This window comes from Eschrichtius robustus, chromosome 11, assembly GCF_028021215.1.
Source record: "Eschrichtius robustus isolate mEscRob2 chromosome 11, mEscRob2.pri, whole genome shotgun sequence".
In the NCBI taxonomy this organism is placed as follows: domain Eukaryota; kingdom Metazoa; phylum Chordata; class Mammalia; order Artiodactyla; family Eschrichtiidae; genus Eschrichtius; species Eschrichtius robustus.
In genome coordinates, this window is record NC_090834.1 from 79,511,590 (window position 1) to 79,533,370 (window position 21,781).

The 21,781-nt window shown below is 39.3% G+C and overlaps 1 protein-coding gene across 8 annotated transcripts in view; it reads left to right on the plus strand.

Moving 5' to 3' along the window:
- Positions 1 to 20,765, plus strand: part of GAS2 (growth arrest specific 2) — a 159,788-nt gene extending 139,023 nt beyond the window's left edge. For 7 of the 8 annotated variants that reach the window (XM_068555978.1, XM_068555980.1, XM_068555981.1 and 4 more), the window contains one exon: positions 19,594 to 20,765. In XM_068555978.1, the coding sequence (XP_068412079.1) occupies positions 19,594 to 19,812 (219 nt within the window). In that variant the 3' untranslated portion in view covers positions 19,813 to 20,765. The remainder of the gene's footprint in view (positions 1 to 19,593) is intronic. The other variant, XR_011075455.1, reaches the window with a different exon arrangement.
- The last annotated feature ends 1,016 nt before the right edge of the window (positions 20,766 to 21,781 follow it).

Here is a 21,781-nt window from a genome sequence, read left to right on the forward strand (position 1 = left end):
TTATTTCCCCCCTCAGAGTCTGTAAAAGGCTTTTCGCTGAAGTTGGAGACCAGAAGCCTTAAATGGCTCTACAGGGCTCCTCCCTGGTTCTTCAGGCTGGTATGATGACACTATCCCCTTTGTTTTCTGAAAAATCATTGCCACATACACTCTGTAGCATCTTCAGTGAGTTGAGTGCCCCACATCGGGGACCAACTTGATTCCTATGTCTGGAATGTTCTCTGTCTACTACTGCCCCCAACTTCCTTTGACTGCCCCCAACTTCCTTTGACAGATTAACACATACACATTTTTCACGGTTCAGCACAAAAGGTTCAACTTCCAGGCAGCCTTCTTAGACTTCCCAACACTGTTAATTTTCCTTTGGATGTATCTGGATTGCACTTGATTACATGTAACAAAAGAAATGCGTTGATGGTGCCTTAAACTTCATAGACAGTGAAGTTCAGAGATTACCGCTGCTGCTTCTTCACCAACACGGTATCCCACTAAGGACGTGGGCTTTTTTCATCTTCTGCTCTGCTGCCCTTAGTGTACTGGCTTCCATGTTCATGTTTCTTCCCTGTGGTTGTAAGATGGCTGGGGACACTGGGTCTGAGTTTAATACAGGAGTAAGGTGGAAGAAGTGGTACTGGTAATGGCTTCCTTCTGGAGATCTTCTCATCACTTGTTGGCCAGTAGAGTTATATAGTCACCCCCACTGCAAGGAAAGCTGAGAAAGTGGGTGTTTTGATTTCTCAGTCTCTAGCAAAGAAGCAAAAAGAAAGAAGGAGATTGAGAATGGCTGCTGAGTCCGTTAACCTAAATTGACTTTCAAAACATGATTTTCGATCCCTTAGTCCCCTGGAATGATCCTTGATGGCACTCATATTTACGTTTATTGGTTCAATGTCGGTTTCCTCAATAGACTCTAAGCTTCATGAAGGCAAGGATGTATTGGATTTATTCTATATGCTTTCTGTAGTGGTTAATATATTATCTGCCACCTAGTAGTTGCTTAATAAATATCTTTTGAAAGAAAGAATAAAGAGTGCCAAGGACCTAGTTGGCAATGTGGAAGATAAAATGTTGAGTGAGACTCGGTGCTCACAGTAAGCATTTTACAAGAGATAAGGCAAATAAACAAGTCATTATAATTTAAAAAAAAAATGTCAAGAGGGCAATTCAAAGGAGGGACAAATGGTATCTGATTTGGAGATAGGAAAGTATGAAAGCCATGAAAGCACCCAGATAAGAAGTGGATTTGGGATGACTTTCTGTATGTCATCAGGGAGAACGTATCCTATTCAAAGAAAATGACAGTATTCAGGAAACAGTGAGTGATATAGTTTGGCTAATGTCTACGTAAGGTAGGTATATATGGGGAAGAAAACTGAAGAGTTGAGTTCAGGTCATATTTTAAGAACCTGGAATATACGTATCAAAGATTTCTCAGTACACAGTAAGTTCAGTCCCATAGCAGTGTGTATGGTGGCCCTGAGAAGAAGGGCAGAGAAACTGAAAGCAATTATTGTTTGTTCAAGAAACAGAACAAAAATCTGATAATGGTTGATGGGAGTAAGAAAGTATGGAACTGATTTGAGAGATATCAGAAATTAAAGCCTATTGAGCTTGGCAACGTCTTAACTTCTTAGTGTGGGCTGGCTTATCAGCTATCTGTTCTGTTTTGAGTCTGTATTGCTTGTCCCCTGTCCAAAGCCATGTTCTCTGAGACATTCCCCAAAGCTTCCTTTACTCCTCACTGAGGTTTCTTCTAGCTCATTCCCAAGAATAAACCCTTTCAAATCCTGAAATCCCATGACCTCCTGGTGTCCTAACCCCAGGCTAGAAGAGATTTCAAGATTAGGAGTTGAAACATAATGCTCATAATTTTATGTTGTCTCTTATAAATCAAAATAAAGGTCCAAGGATGGAAGAGATAACTTATGAAGTTACTCGAAGGTGAGAAGGCACCAGAAAGATCAGTCATGTTGTCCCTTTCTCTTTACCTCGATCCAAGTCTCAGTCATTTCACATCCTTCCTAAATACTGTAAAAACCTCTTATCCAATCTCTCCTGCTTCAAACTTTGACTTTTCTATGGATCTGCTGGAGATCTTTGAGTAATAGAAATCTTGTAATGCCAATCCCTTGCTTTAAACCCATGAGTGGCCCTCCCTGTCCCATGTGTACAGATTTCAAGGTCATTTTATTCTTTTTTTTTTCTAATTTAATTTTATTAATTTATTATACAACAGGTTCTTATTAGTTATCTATTTTATACATATTAGTGTATACATGTCAATCCCAATCTCCCAATTCATCCCACCACCATCCCCCTCCCGCCACTGTCCCCCCTTGGTGTCCATACGTTTGTTCTCTACATCTGTGTCTCTATTTCTGCCCAGCAAACCAGTTCATCTGTACCATTTTTCTAGGTTCCACATATATGCATTAATATACGATATTTGTTTTTCTCTTTCTGACTTACTTCACTCTGTATGACATTCTCTAGGTCCATCCACGTCTCTACAAATGACCCAATTTCGTTCCTTTTTATGGCTGAGTAATATTCCATTGTATATATGTACCACATCTTCTTTATCCATTCATCTGCCGATGGGCATTTAGGTTGCTTCCATGAGGGTCATCTTATTCTTGATCACTCTTTACCTCACTAGCTGCATCTCCTAACAGTCTCTCCTCATCCCTCTCACATTTTAGCCGTGGTAACAGTGAACTACTCAGTGTTATGTTCAGATTGTGCTGCTTTACATTTCTGTCCCTCTGCATGTGCTTTTCCCCCAGCCTGGGATGCCCTTCTAGCCCTTCTTTATCCAGTGAAATCCTACTTCTCGTTGAGACTCATATCATTTCCTCCAAGAAATATTCTCAAGAACTCTTGCCCCTCAAGACTAAGCTGAAGGTATCTCTAATATTCTTTCATAACATCCTTTGCAAACCTTTATCAGAATAAGCTTGACAAAGCTATGTGGGAGATAATTTAAATTATGTTAGAATAAAAGGATCAAATAGGCTCAAAATGAAAAGAAAAAAAAGATAAGTCAGGCAAGATTAAATACTGTCCTGAAGACCTCTTAGGATATGGGAGAGACAGAGAAGAAAGGGTGGTAGACTTGAGAGTTAAGAATGAATAGATGGTGAAAGTGCTGAGACTGGTTAACGGAGTTTTATGAAATTGCACGAAGAGCTTGTAAAGGTATAGAGGGCAGGGAGAGCTCTCTAAATGGAAAATTAGGCAAAGCGCAGAGAGGAGGGCATTAGGTGAAGATGTCACACTTCAAAGACCACTGCCAGGCTGATGTAGATGGAAAGTACATCTCAGCTTGTAGGCCTCAGTGCTGAAGTCTTCAAGATCTCAGACAGTCATGCTTTTAATAACTACTTAATGGGCAAAATATGGAGTATCCATTTCTGAAGGCCACTGATGTGACTTTAACATTAATTACAAAATTTTTGGTTGAGCTTGCTACATAAGCTGGTTAGATGCTGGGGGCATGAATCACAAAGTGACAGAAAAGAGCTTTGAGTGGCCTTAAAAGTTATTAGAACAAACAAAAGAGGACATTTAAGACTGAAGAAGGAAAGAGCAGAATCAGAGCGACTTACATCATTGGTGGCTTTCCCTCTCTTAGACCTACACTGCAGATAAGGGGATGGCCTCAAGCTGTCTACAGTGGTGACATTTTATTAGCAAGCTAGGGACAGAGTCTGTATCTGAGGCCCTCATATTAACACACACATTACCAGAGACTTAGCTGAATTTGAAACAAAGCACTAGGAAGTACAGACTAGATTTGTCACTGAGGAGTGGGTATTGCTTCTCCTTCAACATCATAATTTGACTTGGAATAAAAGGACACAGGAAAGTGTTTATCAGAAAAACCACGATTTCTCATTGACATGAAGAGGTATAGCTGTGCAGGTAGGTTCCTGAAATATGTGAGGACACTTGTATAAACAGAAACATGTCATCATGTGCAGTGGGTTGTTGAGGAGAGAAAATGAAGTGGAACCCACATGACTGAGGAATGGTTCTGTGGATTTTGTGATGAGAAAATTCACATTATTTAAGAGAGATGGACTAAACCAGAAGGAAAGTCTTCCATTGCTCCAGCCAGGCCCTAGTTAGACAAACAACATCCCTCTAACAATAGTTGAAGGAAGAAAAGACATGGTAATGGGGATGGATGTATATATATTTATATCAGCTGAGATAAATTTATAAAAATTATTGCTCTAATTTTTATTGCTATAACATACCTGTACACACACCTCTCACACACACACATGCATGCATGCATGAAAGACTTTAAAAAATCATGAGTAAAATTACAGAAATGAGAGAATAGAAATATAAAATTATGGAAACATAAAAAGAAAGGATAGACTGGTGAAAACTTTCATGGAAACCTTGACAGACAAAGAGATACCTGAATTCTTGGAGGCAAAAGTGAATTTAAGAGCAAAAAAAATCAATATGCAAGCTTTGGAAGTTCTTGTCTGAAAATGGTGAATTTGAGCAGTTTCAGGTGATCGTTGCCTAGGGTATTAGTTAGGTGTGGCTTTTATCAAGAGAGTGTGTGTCATCTTCCCTATGGGAACCTCTGGGTGGCCCCATGGGACAGTAGGCTTATTTATAAGTGAACATATGACCAGTCCCTGAAGCAAGGGTGGGTAGACACAGCCAGTGATGAATTGTTTAATTGTTCTGCACTTGGTCTTTAGGAAGACTGAATAATTTGAAAGTGAGCTCCAAACTTCACCCCCTCATATTGGAAAATGAAGGCTGGAAATAGGGTATTCAATAAAGAGAGATTTTTGAGTTCAGAATAGCACAATCTATTTAAAAGATGTAGCAAAGAGTGTAACTCTGTGGAAGATAAAGATAAAGATTTTTTTTAAAGCTGTATGCAAAAGTAATATTTTTACGTATATATTGGTAAGTGAGATTGGTGTATATTTTTCTTCTATGCTCTTGAACTGTTTTAATAGCATGAAAAACTGAAAGGAAAAGCAATACTTTTCTGCCTCAGAGAAGGTTTTTGGAGACAATGAGGTTTACAAGGAAAGCAGTGACTGGCATTTAATTAGCGTGGAGGGAGAAATAGGAAGAACCAGGAAGCGTGATATTGGAAGGAGAGTTTCTGGAAAAGAAATGCTAAGGCTTTAATTGTAGACCTATAATTGTTCAAGAGTCAGAAAGAACAGGGGAGGGTAAAACAAACTATAAGGCAACAATGCAAGTAGCAAAGCTTTGCCCTCCTAAGTTCATGTAGCCATCTTATCTGAGGATATTGTGATGTTTTTGTTTAATGCTGGGAGAAATCCAAATATGTATAATATGAAAATAACTTTTAAAGTAACGTTAGAGGATCAAACGAAATGGTGGTATAAAGGATTTTGTAAACCAAAAAGTCCTAGTAAAATGTTAGTAAACATTTGAGATTAGGTAGCCAGGTTGGAACTCAGGTCTGAATACTCTTCCATTATCTACTACTCCTGAAGTATGTCAAAGGGGAAAAAAGATTCATCATTAAATTTGTAGTGACTTCAGGTAAAATTGCATCCTTATATAGTGAAGTATATGAGAGCCTGCCAGCGAGTTTGCACAAGAAGAATAAAGTTTTCATAGCAATAAAATAATTTTGTGGATAATAAAATATGTTTTCTATGTTGATGTTTTAGAAATTCTATTTTTCCCCTTTCAGTTTTGTTTCCTTAAGTAGCAGAACTGAGGGTTTTAAATTAAATTTTAATTTTTGTAAATATATACATATATATAGTTAATAAAGTGGTGCTGTAAGATTTATGTTCAAAAACAGCAAACCTGCCCCATGCCTTTCTACCCTTTTCCATTCTTTTTCTCCCGAATTCTCCCTAGAGGCAGCTAGTTTCACCTCTGGAAGCTGTTTCTTCTTTCATTTGTCTCCAAATTTCTAAGTTATGTAATTATGCTGTTCTTCCTTAGTTTCTAAATTTTAGACGTTTTCTATGGTCTGCTTATAAACCCAAGGTAGCAAGAGCAGGAAGATGACAATTTAGCAATCTTAGGCTTCCGCCTAACCCCCCAACACATATACACTTTCCTTCCTCCTATTTGCCGAGCATCATTGGTGGTACCACAATGTTGGTCAAATCAGTACCGTAGTCAGTATTTACTTTTTAACGGTCACGTAAATATTGTAGTGTGCCATGATTACTTTTATTTTTTGTAACCATTTTTATTTTCCTTGAAGTCAATAATGTATTCTTGGTCCTAAGTATGACTAAGAACCCCTATCAGATCCCCTGAAAGAACTGTGAAGCCCATCACAATGATAGTGTCACAGGCAGAAGCACCAGTTCATCTGTTGGTTTCATTTCTGGCCCCTCCACATGTGTCCTCCTCCCCCAGATTGGCCTCACAGTGTCATCTGAGACTTTTTTTTTTTAACTTGCTTTGATGTTTTTTAAACTTGCTTTGATGGTGGATTCCCTATTTCCTGGATCGCGTGTCTTCTGGGGATTACTCCCCTGTTTTCTTAGAGCGCACCTGAGAAAATGTAATCATTCATTCACCCAACATATATTTATTCAACATATACTATGAAACATGCCGTGTTCTGGGAGTTGAGGATATATCAGAGAACAAAACAGATGATCCCTGGCCCCCTTGAGGACCTTATATTCCTGTGAGTGTGCGTGTGTGTGTAAGGTCATGAGATTAAATACAGGATGCTCAATTACAGTTGAATTTCAGATAAACAACAGGTACCTTTTAGTATGAGTTTGTTCTAAATATTGCAGGGGACATACTTATACTGAGAGAGTGTTTGTTGCTTATTTGAAATTCAGACTGAACTGGGTGCCCTGTATTTTTATATGATAAATCTGGCAACCCTAGTTGGGACGGATTCTACTGTCTAAGCAATACATATAATAAATATGTAAATTATAGAGCTTGCTAGAAGTGATAAGTGTCCTGTTGGAGTGGGAAAGGAAAAGTAGAGCAGGGTAAGGCAGGCTGGGAGTGCCGGGAGCAGAGACTGCAGTTTTAAGAGTCGTTAGGGTCAGCTTACTGAGGAGATGAGAGATTAGCAAGGGCATGAAAGAGGTACAGAATTAGCTCTCCAGTTGTCTAGGGGAAATGTTTTCTAGACAGAAGGAGCACCAAGTCAAGAGTGTGCCTGGAGTAGCCCTGGAGAGTCTGAGAAATAGCAAGGAGGCCAACATGGCTGCATCAGAGCATACGAAGGGCCCCGTGGTAGCGCATAAAGTCAGAGAAGTAACAGGAGTTCAGGTCACGTAGGAACTTGGAGGCTGTTGGAAGGACTCTGTAGTGTGTTCCCGGTGAAATGGGGAGCCAGGCAGTGTTTTGAGTGGAGTTGTGACCCAAGGTAACTTCTGTTTGAACAAGATCCCTCTAGTTTCTCTGTTGAGAATGTACCGAGGGGCAGCACAGGAGCAGGAAAAGCATTTGGGAGGTTACTGTGGTAATCCAGGTGAGATGAAGGAACCCTGGGATGAGGGAGATAGCAGTGGAGATGGTGAGAACAGATTGGATTCGGATTTGGGATGAATTTTTCCTCTAACATTTTATTGTGAAAATTTTTCAAACACAGAGAAGTCAATACCCATAGAACTACCATGTGGTTCTACAACGAACACTTTGCTGGACTTGCTTTATCATGTATCTGTCCATCTTTCCATCCTGTTCCTGAGCCCTAGTCTGGAGCATCTCTGATTCAATTTCTACAAAGAGAAACCTTCAGTCTCCTGCTGTGATGATGTGGTCATTGGTACCATGGAGATAGTCACAGGCATAGCAACTCTGGAGTGGGGTGCAGTAAAAATCTGGGGGCTAACTGATCCTTATACTGATTTTCAGCCATTTCTCCTTTTTTCAGCTATATTTCTCTCCTTACCTGATGGAAGTAACTGACGATTTTCAAACCTGAGTTTCCTATGGTTTCAAGGCCTGATCTGACTTGCTTCGCTTTGTCAGCTGTCATTTCAAGTTTTTAGTTTCAGCTCGCTCCACCTTTAGTCAGTTGTGACTCATTTATCTTTTTTCCATCTTCTAAAAATGTCTGTGACCTTTTTTGTCTACTGTTATATCCTTTTAATTTCTCTTTGCCCTGGTAGCTTTATAACATCTTTATTCCTTGCCTTTCATTTGACTGGGGCTTTGAGAGAAAGGAGACTCAGGTTTTCAAATATTTTGTCAATATAAAAGTTCTGAATATATTTAGTAATACTTGGTTTTCCACTTTAATGGGTCTACCAATATACTAAAGATACATTAAAAACAGGGGCAAAAAAAAAAAAAAACAGGGGCAAAGCAGTAATTTTTCCAGTGTCTGGATTCCAGACACTGTTGTTACTTTTCAGGACCTGAATTGCCACCTTTGGCAATGTTAACCTTTGGCTCTCCCACTCTGTTGGGTTTTGTTATCAGTACGTAGAAGAGAATGGAGTTCAGATTGAGTCAGACAAACATGGCCCTGTTTGATGAGTGGAAGGGTTGGGCTTTCATTGCCTCTTGGAGCTCAGCTCCCCTTCTTGAATAGATGTTGCATCTTTGGGGTAGATGAATTCTAGTTTCAGTTGGGTATATACCAGTTACAAATCCTTCCCCTAGACAACTGTTCCCTTTCCGGCACCATCATTTTCCAGCTCGTTGCTTTCACTATGCTGAGTGTTCTATTAAATATTTATCATAACTTTGCCTTCCCTGTCTGAAATGGTGCCATGAACTGGTAATTAGATTGCGGCTAAGGCTTTTTAATTTCCTTTGGTGCAGAACTGGGGAAATGGAGACCTGACATAACGAGGAGACGAGAACTGACAGACGGTTGGCAGTAAGGGCTCCTGAACATATTTCAAGGCAGATGCAAAGGGAACTTTTTACCAGTCAATGGTTACATTCATCTGCTAGCTGCTCTTCTCATGTTTGCTTCCAGAAAGAAGCTACTGAGAGTCATTTGTCTACATTGAGCCTGGGAATTAAACTTTTTACCCCTCCAGAGGGAAACAACAAAAGCAGGCCAGGAATATTTTTCTGACCAGCCTCAATAGCCAGAAGGTTTCTGATTCAAGGCCCTGTTCATGCTGGAGGATGGGCTCTCATCATTAGGACACTGCAACAGGTCACCCTTCAAATGAGGGTTTGAGGATTATACTCCCCCTGCTGTATAATTTATTACTGAAGGCAACAAATCACAAACCTGGGAATCAGGAGACTAGGTCTGTGTTCTTGCTGTGTGTCCATGAGCTACCCACCTAACCTCTTTTTCCCCATTTGTGCAATGGGAACAAATATTCACCTGCCAAACCACTGGGCAGGTGTGATAACAAAATGAAATGATTTAAGAAAGTATTTTGCAGGCTGTCAGAGATTTCTGCCCTACAGTTTCCTTTCAGAGTATGGGGCCCAGGGCAAAGCACTCTGGGTGTACCTAATTTTCAGTATTTTTGTATGGGTTAAACAATCAGGTTCAAATTTAAACAAATTCTTCCAAGCATGTATTAAGTTCCTTTTTATGTTCTGGGTCTGGGTACATTGAGAGCGGGGCGATATGATCATAAATGGAGACATCATAAAATGACAACACCTATTCCTAAAGAAAAGAGGTTTGTCCATGGGAAGAGTCTAGGTAAGAACTCAGACAACCGTGACTCCTGGTGAAGCCCCTTTAGAATGTATAGTTAAGAGGTACTGAGTATTGCCTTCGAGGTCAGAGAAACTCAAGTTCAAATCTAAACTTTGTCACTTCCTAGCTAAGTGACTTTGGGCAATTTACTTCACCTTTCTGAGCTATCATTTTGTCATCTGTAAATGTCGATAACAATGCAAGCCACTTAGAGTTGCTGCAAGAAGTAACTGAAATAAAATCCATAAGGAGCTCATCATCATCATCACAACAACAGTATTGTTCTTTTAATAATAATTATAATAATGGCAGGTTGCTATTGAGTATCATGCCCCAGGCAACGTGGCTAAATGCTTGCACGTATTAATATCTTTATCCAAAAAAACTCTATAATCATTTTACAGATGAGAAACTGAAGCACAGAGAGAGTCAATAAATGTCTTAGGGTTGTACAGCTAGTTAGTGGTAACCATACCTAGGCAGTCTGGTAAAGACAAAACAGATGGTAGCTTCTGCTCTGGTGACTGTAGTTCAAATCTCTGAAGCGTTATTTAGGAAAAGGGCGTAATAAACAAAAGGATGGTTAGGTAGATAAAAATGAGACAATAAATATGAAAAATTCTTTGTAAACAATAAAACAATAATTCCAGAAGCTTGTTTATTTGGGTAGTATTTAACCGTTTATAATTTCAAGTAGCTAGAGATGTTGAGATGAATCCCCAACCTTTGACAAAAAGGAGCCTTCATATGTCACCTGTGGTTAACAGAGCCTCCGCTGCCCTATTCACAGGCGACCTCATCACGTATCTTGAAAATGCAGGTTTCAGCCTTTCCACTAGGGATTGAACACCTGCCACCTTACTCCTCCAGGTGTCAGGGTACCTTAGGCAGAGAGCTGAATTCCCAGTCGCCCAATTTTCAGCGTATGCCATTTCAGTATAATATTACATGATGACAGAGTCTGTTGTCCTATAAATTAATTTAACACTCTTTCTCTGGATGACTGCATTCTAAAAACAATATTTTCCCTCAAGCTATGAGGGCTTGTAAAAGCATACCGAGAGCAGGGTTGATAAGGACATGTTAGGAAACATATGATGTCCCAGGAAGCCAAACTGATCTAAATTTAGGTGGGTTGTCTCCTCTCCTCAGTCCGTGTCAGAGATGGTTGCCTCTTAGAAGGATGGCTCAGGTGGAGAGCAGTTCACAGATTGGGCAGAAATATGAGCCACTGTGGTCAGTTAAGTGGGGAAGGGCTTAATGAGAGTGACCCCAAACACTTAAGCATTGAAAGAGAAAGAGGAGGGGGTGAAAATTTTATCAAGTGATTTGTTACTATAGTGAACAATATTTTTTAAAAATATGCATTCCTGGTGTTATGAGAATTTGTGAAGGGAGATAACGAAGAGAATAATATACTTACTTTTGGATTCATTCAGGACGCTTTCTTCTTCTCTCCTTCTTTCTCCTTCTCCTTTCTCTCTCTTCTGTCCATTGCTCTATTGACTCTCAATACAATCTCCCCTTTTTAAATATGATCCCTGTTAAAGCTTCCTTCTCTGACCCAAAATCTCTCTCTCTCAAAGGAATTCTTTAAACAATGTTTGATGTGGATTATCATTCACATCCTGGTTTGTTTTTGTTTTTTTTTTAGACTCTTCCTTCTAAAGACAAAGCATTTCATCATTTTTTTTTTCTTATCTTTCCATATGTGATGTTTTACATAGCACATATGGTAATAGTTGCCAGGTATACAAAGCTGAATAGGATGTGACCCTTTAGAGAGGTCAGAAAGATGGACAAGAAATAAGGCAACAAAGTATTGTAGGTGCTTTGCTTGAGGTCTGTGCAGGAAAATCTCAAGGTCCAAAGAAGGTAATCTAAATGTCAGAGAGTGCAAAAATATTCCCTAAAGGCAGTGATACCTGGGTGGAGCATTAGTAGGTGTTAACATTGTTCATTCATCCATTTAACGAGCATTTATTGTGTGCCTGTTATGTACTTTTCACTGCCCTAGGCCCTCAGGGCATAAAACTTAGCAAGGAATAACTTTGTCTGGCACTCAACAAGTATTTGTTGAATGGCCAATGGAAGAGACTCACTTTAATTCACCTGGTGAATGGAACAATTCTCTGCATATAGAAAGGGATGAAACTTTCAGGGGATTCTAAGGAGTTCAGAATATTTGTTGGGTAAATAATTTCGAAGGTGGTCATGGGTACAGAAAGGTAGGGCCACAGTATAGCGCATAGTTGTGCAGTGTGCAACCTGCACAACAGTATGTGATCATTAAGGCATAATGAGAAAGAAGGTGGGAAAGGAACTGGACTGTGAAGTGCGTGGTGTCTCAGGGTGGTTGTTCTCATGGGGGCAGGAGAGGGACAGAGGTAGGGGAGGGGATATCAGAAACACTGGCAAATTGCTTCCTCAAATTATGTGTTCTTCTGCCCACCCTAGAGGTGCAGATCCTGCCTCATCCCTACACGCACAAGCACACATGGCCATGCATGCTCGCACGCTCACACCCTTGCTTTCCCAGAATCTTTGCCACGGGCTTTTGTTCTGATGAGAAAGAGTCATAGTCCTCAGATGGACTGGAGCTAAAAATGGCTGAGAAACACTGCAGACAATGGAGAACCCCTCACAGGTCCATTGCAAGGCAGTAGCCTGATCAGATTTCTCTTTTTCAGAGATCACTCGGGCACTGGAGTGGAGGGTGGATTAGTGAAGTGTGAGAGATGATGAGGGCATCCTGCTGGAAAGCTTTCACATCCTCCGGGTCTAATGACATTTGTATTCAGAGCGCTTGAGAGACGCTCCTGCTTCCCTGCATTTTCAAGTTCACGGGCAAAAGACTCAAATCAGAATGAAAGAGATGTGTCAGTGTTTTGCTGAGAAGGTGGCGACACCTGAAGCATTTCATAGGAATTATGATTTAGGACAGACGTGAACATGCAAGCAGATCTATGCTGGGGAATTCATAAAATAAAGCTATCAGATATAGACCTAAAGCATTTAACTTTAAATTCTGCATACCTAAAAGACCTTTCCTGTTATTTATTTTTGTTGGTGGTATTTTGCTTGTTTTTTGTTTGTATAATATAAACTTATACAACCTGGTCACCTTAAAAGCCAAATACGTTACCAATAAATCCATAATATTTCCTGGCTCTCTTATGTGACCATTTTTTTCCTTTAGTAAAACATATGATTTTCTGTGATCCATACATAAATATCAGCTCTGCCTTGTCAACAAAAAGTGAGTCGACGTAATTCTGATTAATGTGCCCGAGAAGAAGAAAAATGCATACTTTTTCTTGCTTTAAGTTCTTAACAACTGCGCATAATGTGATTGCAGTCTGTCTCTCCAAAAATTAGAAAGGAAAAAAAATCTTCTTCCTGAAGTCCTGTTATCACATATCATAAGAGCCAGACCACTAGACCCCCTGATACCGCAGTGATCTCAAAATTTGTAGGAAGCTATTGATTAATCACTTCTACAACTTTTTGGATTTTCCATTATGTTGTAAGTTGATATAAGAGAATTAACTTATTTCCTTTCAACCCATTTTTTTTCTTTAAATTAAGTATCTGGATGAGTTACAGAATTTGTTGTTTATGGGATAGTTTGTTACCTTACTGTGTTAGGAAAATAAGATTGAAAGGTGGTACTAGAAAGTGGGCTTCAGGTAAACATAGTGTAGCCTAACAAGATGTGCATTGAATCCAGTAAATCAAAAGACTTATCTGACATGTTATAAACCACTGCTGGGTCAATATATTAAGTGATTCATCCACCTTTCAAGATTGGATTCATTTTTAGAATAATAATTTTTGGAAGAGTATAGCTGTTCAATTGTAAGGCCATGTACTAGATTGGGAGTAAAGGAGGTGTGATTTCTAGCCTGGCTCTGGGAACCCCCTGTGTGACCCTCTGTCTGCCAGTTTGTATATCTGTGAAATGACAGCATTGCCAATGACCTCAATTTTTTTACTCTCCTTAATTCAAGAAGGCATATTTGTAGATTATCTGGCACATAGTAGGTGCTCTAATATTATGACTCTGTGTCAACTAAGAAAAACGTTTCCCTTTTGCTGACACATGAGAAGAGGCCTACTAAGAAAACAACACATAGTTAAATATCATAATAGGACAAAGGCAGAAATCAAAATGCCCTTGGTAAGAATGGGAGTTCTTTCTCCCATTACTAGAAGAAATTATTAAAAAACAAAAACATAACTTTGAGACCTACTGATTCTTTTCCCTGGGCAAGGTATGTATGTCACTCATAGACATCAAAAAAGAAAATGTTTACAATAACCCAGATCTGCTTATGAAACTTCATTAAGGCCTTTGGGAGAAATGTTGAGACAAGATATTTGTTGTTTGTTCTTTTCCCCTTCAGCATTGAGAAATGTTGCTAAATTGCTAATGTTGCTAAATTGGTAAAGAACCTTCTTCGCTTTGTTAGAATCAGGGGCATGGTGAGGAATGAGGTCAATTGTAGAAAACAGCAACCTTAGAATAGGCCTAATATGCAAAAACTACTGCTTTGCAATGTGCAGTGTTGGGGAATATTTATAGCACCTCTAACTTATTTTTCTTTACTCAAGAGAAGTGCAACTAGCACAGGGAGATCAGCTTGATGCTTTGTGACGACCTAGATGGGTGGGATAGGGAGGGTGGGAGGGAGGCTCAAGGCAGAGGGGAGATGGGGATATACGTATACACATAGCTGATTCACTTTGTTGTACAGCAGAAACTAACACAACATTGTTAAGCAATTATACTCCAATAAAGATATTTTAAAAAGAGAGGAATGCAACAAACAACATAGAAAACTACACTGAATACTCAATTCACATATATATTAGCCCTATTAGCCAAAACGAGTTATCTTTTGGAATGGAGAACACAAAATTGTTCAACATTGTGAAGCATTAAAAATAAAGGAGCCGTAAAATGCACACTGAACAGAGAATCAAAGCCCAGTTCTCCTTATGCCAAGAGACCTATAAATATATTTTATTGTATTACCTGTACTTGACACATAATTATTTCTGAAATAATTAGGGCCACTTAGAGGATAACCTTCTTAAATTAAATGCAATATTTATTTAAAGTTTATTAGGACATAAAACTATAAATCATTTTATGTGAGCATTTAATCTGCTTAAGCAACTTATAACTATTTCTGACATTGATATTTCCTTGCGTGTGCTAAATTATCACTTGTAAGTAACTAAGCAGGTATGAAAATCCAAATCTAGGAGCTTTACAGAATAAGTGGATATGGTATAATAGACAAAAAAAAAAAAGGATTCTTGTCCCAGTTCTGCCACTGATTTGTTGTGTGATCTTGCACAAGTTGTTTAAGATCATCAGTTCTTCTAAGAGCATCAGTTTTACTATCTATAAAATGGGAGTAATACTGATACTGGTATCTTACATTAGGCAAAGTAAGTAGTATGGAAAGATACATGAAAAGGAGTACTATATGGTTACACTATTGACACTGTTCTGAGATCACATATGTGAGAGTCCAAACATGAGAGATACGTCATCACTCTTTTCAGAGAGCTCCATATTATTAGAAGGGGCATACAGGTAAATTAATAGTTACAATTCGGTAGAATGAGCAAAACAGTGAAATCATGTGTAAACTAAACAGCACGTGTCAAGGAAGGATTCCCTTATCAATGAGGGGTATGACCCTGGAAGATTTTTTCAGGTGGAGGTGATGTTTGAATTGGGGAAATGTTTGTGGTCCTGGCGAGCAGGGAGGGAAGAACAGAAAGGACGTTCCACACTTAGGGGCAAATGTGCAAAAGCATGAAAGAAAGAGTATGTTATCTGGGAATATAGAACTACAAGTATTCATGGGTCCCAGCGCTCAGGGAAGGGATGAGGCTGGCAGGAGTAGTCACGGAGAGTAACATATGCAAATAAAGTGACTCACCCTACGGGAGAGAGGGAGGTAGTGAAAGTATTTAGGCAGGACACGATCACACTTGCATTTATGGAATTCCCTTTGGTGGCAGTTTACTAAATGGATTGGACACAGCAAGCCTGGAGGCAGCGAGCCCTCTACAATAGACCAGGGAAAGATGAGTCCCTGAACTAAGTAGTGGCAATGGTAGCAAAGATCCTGAGAAACATTTAGTGGGAAATGAATGTTTTTGGTATCTGACTAGGTACAGAGGTTGCTCATGTCACCAACCCTATGACGAAAGACCTGTGGGGCCCTAGGGGAAGGAAGAGGGCAGGTTGCCTTTGCATTTGGAAGCTCCAGGAAGAAACAAGGGCTAGAGTTATAGTTTGGGGACACAAAAGTAGATATGGCAGTGAAAACCATGAGGTTGCAAATAGAGAGTGGTTAGACTGAGAAAAGCAGTAGAGAAAGGACAGATAATTTCAGAATCCCCTGGAAAAGCAAAACTTAAAAATAGGTAGAAGAAATACAACTTGTGAAGGAGGCAGAGAGAGAACCCTCAGGTAGGTATCAGGAGATCCAAGTAAGAGAGTCTTGTCATGGAGAGTGAAAGAGTAAGGAGTTTCAAGGAAGGAGTGTCAATACTATCAGATACCTTATTTGAATGATCAAAGAAGACAAGGATTAAGGACAGTCCACTGGATTTGATAATTCTAGAAGTCATCTGGTTTTCTTTCTCATGCAGTCAGTTAAGCAGAAGCAATGCCTACTGTTGGTTGGACAGTAAATAGGAAATTAGAAGTGAAAACGTTGAGTGTAAACTTAACTGTCAAGAAGCTCAGGTGTAAGGAGAAGGTATGAGAGCAAAGTAGACTGGGATGAAAGAAGAGTTTTCTTTGCACAAGAGTGGGAGGGGCTTGGATACATTTATTTCCTAAAGGGTAAGGGCCATTATACACTAAATTGGACAGAGAGAGGAGAAGGATGAGATGTTTGATGTAGCTGGGTTCTTCATGAGTGGAAATGGGGATTAGGACAGGGGGTAGGACTTGACCTTGAACAGAAGGACTTATTTCTGTGACAAGAAAGGCAGGGTAAAGGATAAAGGTAGGTTGGAGTGAATTAGTCAGTGGAGGTACCAAGAGAGAGGAAGCCATGCCTGAAAAAGATGAAGTCATGGTAGACTGATGAGGATGAAATGGGTAGTGTACTTGAGAATAATAGAGAGGAATAAGACATGGGATTGACCAAAACAAAAAATAAAAGGCTCAATTAATTGCACTTGGTCTAATGTCACTAATATCTGAGGTGGAAGGAGTTCTTCCCGCAGAGCTCAGCAGCTCAGCCCTGATTTAGGAAGAAGATTATACACTTAATCCAAGGTTGGGGTTTGGCACGGTAAATGCTGTGAAGGGAAGGAAGGGTTGAGAGCAATTTAGTTTATAGCAGGTTGATTTGCTTTTAGGTTAAACAATAGGGATTTTGTTTATGGACATGAGGTTGGCATTCGTTTCTTCCTTCTTTTTTCTTGAGACTGAGCATGTTCTAAGAAAAGGCATGGAACTTAAATCTCTACAATCAGGCTATAGGAACACCTGTAGCTCTGATATCTTAATCCCATGCTTGAAACTTGTCCAGTTTGACCATTGGCTTTCTTTGGGAAATTATAGGTGGCTGATTAGCTATAGGAAGATTCTGGAAGACAAGATGGGCAGAAATTTAATTCCTGTGTAACTCACATTCAGAATGACTCTGTCTCATGTTGAATCCACTTTGCATTGTCCTATGGATTCATTAAAGAATCTGCAAGCAGAGTTTTTTTACCTTCATGATCATATACTCCAGGCTGAAAAAACATTTCTGTCACTGTTTCCCAGAGTTCACTAATTGTTTAAAAACTCTTCTGGCTGGCGGTTCTTTCTGGTTGAAACAGCCTGCTCACAGTCAAGTGAACTTGGGCATTCTGCCAGGGACATTCATATCAAGGACGTTTAGAGGCCATTCTTAAATGTAATTTACAGGGCTAGGAGGTACCAGAACTTCAACAATAGGCAAAAGCAGTGCTCTTGGAACAATGGGAGAAAGGGTCAAAGTGCTATTTTGACCCTGGCCTTTGCAGTTTTTGTCCCAGTAACTCCCAAGTTTTGAAAACAGGAAGTAGAGGCACACCCAGGAACTTGTGGGAATGAAAATAGGCCCGTAAAATTACAAAAGCCTTGATGGATTTTATAAGGAGGACGTTGTGGGAAGAGTACTAGACTGGGAGTCAGGAAATCACATTAAAGATCTGGGCCTCAGTATCTTCATCCTAAACAACAGGAACATGGTACCACTGGCGGACCTGGGGAGGCAGAATGGTTATTAGCTAAATCCTGACTCCTCTTATCTGCTTTATATTTTATGGATTCCCACTGAGATTTTATTTAATGAGTAGATGCTGGTGCTAAAATAAGTTTGAAGCCTTCTTGTCAGAAAATGTTTCCCCAGATCCTTTCTATTCTAAAATTCTAATATTCTAAGTGAGAATAACCAGTATAGTTACACTTAATTCTCATGAGTCTAGTAGTTTTAATTATTGTTATTCAGCACATTTTTATTACTTTCCACGATATTTGATTTTGAAAACTGCCTTATGTCAACCCCATGTTTCAGGATTTCTTACCTTGAGCCTATGGATGGATTTTTGGGAGTCTGTGAAAGCCCTAAATATATATGCAATATTTTGTGGGTACAGGCATACAGAAAGAGAATCCAAAACTCTCATCAGAATCTCAACAGCTAAGAGCAAAGTCTTCCCCCACTGGATAGGAGTCAAAAAATCCAGATCTGAAGGTAACACAGAGTGAGAGAAATTCGGAGAAATTTCATAGGCTCTACCATGAAAAGTACTTACCAAACCCCTCCCAAACCTATATCCCCTTCCCAAGATTACATTGCCATTGTGTGTTCATCATATTTCGGGCAGGGGAGAGGTCTTTGGTGAAGGTGCAACATTCCCCCTTATTCTTACATTTTGTGATATTTGAAAGAAGCCAAGATCAGATCTTTGGCTCCCTGTGCCAATCCTCCACAACTCGGACATGTTTTTACTAGGTAGAAAGAACCACATATTCTTTACCTTTTCAATCTGTAGCCTTGTTAACCCTGGAGCTCTAGATGGTTCATGGCCCTGAAGGTAAGGGTTTTGTTCTTTTTGTTTTTGTTTTGTCTCTAAAAAAGTATTCTGTTGTAATTAAGAAGAATGAGAGTAAAGACAACATAAATGTTTGGCCATTCCATAATATCTTTCCTTGAAAGCCTCAGACAGTGACTAGGGAAGATTTCAGTTTTTCTGAGTGCATTTTCAATTCTATTTTGCATTGAGTATTTGTGTGATTATTAACTTTATATTCCAAAAATAGATAAACAACAAGGATTTACTGTATAGCACAGGGACTACACTCAATATCTTGTAATAAACTATAATGGGATAGAATTGAAAAGAAAACAATATATATACATATATATGTATAAATGAATCACTTTGCTGTACACCTGAAACTAACAATATTGTAAATCAACTATACTCCAATGAAAAAAAAAACTATATTCCCTAGCAGGCATTTCCATGGTCTTTTAAGTCCTGGTTCAGAGGGGAATAACCCAGTGGGGAGAACAGAGCTCTGATCTGAGGCAGCAAGCAGGAAATTGGGCAATGATGAGGCTGTGATGCAACATCAGGTGTCAGCGTCAGCAAGGAGCCTCTAGACTCGCTGAAGCAAGCAAGGGGTTGTACCTACACCCTGATTCCCACAGCAGGGCAAAGCTGGATCCTGGGGATATGTACCACGCATGATCCACTTGCATGGGAGAAACAAAGCTTCTCTCATAAACTGTATGCTAACTCAGACACTGTGCAAGAAGTGGAAGGACAATGGGGGCTTGAAAAACAAAACAGAAAACAATAACAACGCTAGAGCTGGAAGCTGATTTGAGATACTGCAAGAATTCTCAGGATTTAACTCTTTCGCTCTCTTTTCATTCCAGATGCTGCACAACAAGCATGTCATGGTCCGTGTGGGAGGAGGTTGGGAAACTTTTGCAGGGTATTTGTTGAAACACGACCCCTGCCGGATGCTGCAGATCTCCCGTGTGGATGGCAAGACATCCCCCATCCAGAGCAAATCTCCAACCCTTAAGGACATGAATCCAGATAATTACCTGGTGGTCTCTGCCAATTATAAGGGAAAGAAGGAAATTAAATGAAACTAGTTGGTCACTACAAGGGGACTCTCATAATGGCCTGTATCCACATCTCCAGTAGTCAGTTTAGTTCACATGCTCTGAAAATTACTTTGGAAAAAGACATAACAGACAGAAAGATGTCATCATGTTGAAACATGCTCAAAGAGTAGCACTATTTATTTTGAATGCTTCTGTAGAAAATGACCTATTAAAAGAAATTCTCAACTCAGATTTAAATTAGACAAACTGTAGGCAAATCATTGTTTCTCAATATGTGAACATGGTATTTAGAACACAATATTAGCAATACAATTCTAGCTAAAGACAAAAATTATTAGAAGAAAATAGGATTTACAGTTAAGTCAACAGAAAGTGCCTGCCTAATGTGTACAGAATAACAGCACCCCAGATATTTTTTATAATTACAGGATTTTTAAGCTGATTTTTAAAAAGTGACAATTAGTGTGATGATGTGCTACTAAAAATATCCAACAGCACTGTAAATTAAAGTACAGTGTATCCACGACAGTAATAACGTTACTGGAAAGGCCACTTCAGAAAAGTTTACATTCACTTGGAAGAATGCCTTAAAGTTTATCCCTTATCTCTGAACAAACACCTGGGGCACTTTTGGAAGTTTTCACTACACCACTTAGAGAATGGCTTATGAGTTGTTTACACATTCCTAGACACGTGGCTGTGTTGAGACTGAGTGTAATTCACACACATAGGCTGACATACGTTTATATTTTGAAAGAGTAAATTGTACAGTCAAATGTCCATTGACTTCATGTTATTTCAAAGCATTTTCTTATTATATCTTTAGTTAACCCAACTTTGCTGTGCTGTCTAGTAAAGTAATTTCACTGTAGCTAATAATGTTACAGACTTATGTATACCCTTGTATACCTAGGACAGGGCTGTTTTGTACTCATAAACAGCAAAATATTGTCCTCACTGATTGAAGAATTAAAAAGATGTTAAAAAATTTTACCTGTCTCTATATCAATGCTTCATTCTGAAATAAAGATCATATTCAAATGGCAACATCCCCTGGGAGTTACAGGAAGAGTCAAATTATGGTTACCTAGCACTTCTTCACTTTGGGTAGCTGAGTGGTGCTGGTGTTTGTTCTCCTTAGCAGAGAGTCTAGGTTTTATCATAAACAGTCCTTTAAGTGCTGCCCTGAATATAAAAAGTATAGGCGAAGTTAATTTGTCATTTCCTCATTTTTCAACAAACACAATATCCACCTTTCTTGCTCCGGAAAGGCAGGGAGGAAGTATCTCAGTTTGTCACATGAATGATTTAATCAAAGCAGACACGACCTTTCTTTTTTTTTTTTTTTTTTTTTGCTTTTGGTATTTATTGAATTTTATTTATTTTTTTTATACAGCCGGTTCTTATTAGTCATCAATTTTATACACATCAGTGTATACATGTCAATCCCAATCTCCCAATTCATCACACCACCACCCCCAGCCCGCACACACTTTCCCCCCTTGGTGTCCATACATTTGTTCTCTACCTCTGTGTCTCAGTTTCTGCCCTGCAAACCGGTTCATCTGGTTCATCTGGTACCATTTTTCTGGGTACCACATATATGAGTTAATATACAATATTTGTTTTTCTGACCTACTGCACTCTGTATGACAGTCTCTAGGTCCATCCACGTCTCTACAAATGACCCAATTTCTTTCCTTTTTATGGCTCAGTAATATTCCATTGTATATATGTACCACATCTTCTTTATCCACTCCTCTGTCGATGGGCACTTAGGTTGCTTCCATGACCTGGCTATTGTAAACAGCCCTGCAATGAACGTTGGGGTGCATGTGTCTTTCTGAATTATGGTTTTCTCTGGGTATATGCCCAGTAGTGGGATCGCTGGATCATATGGTAATTCTATTTTTAGTTTTTTAAGGAACCTCCATACTGTTCTCCATAGTGGCTCTATCAATTTACATTCCCACCAACAGTGCAAGAGGGA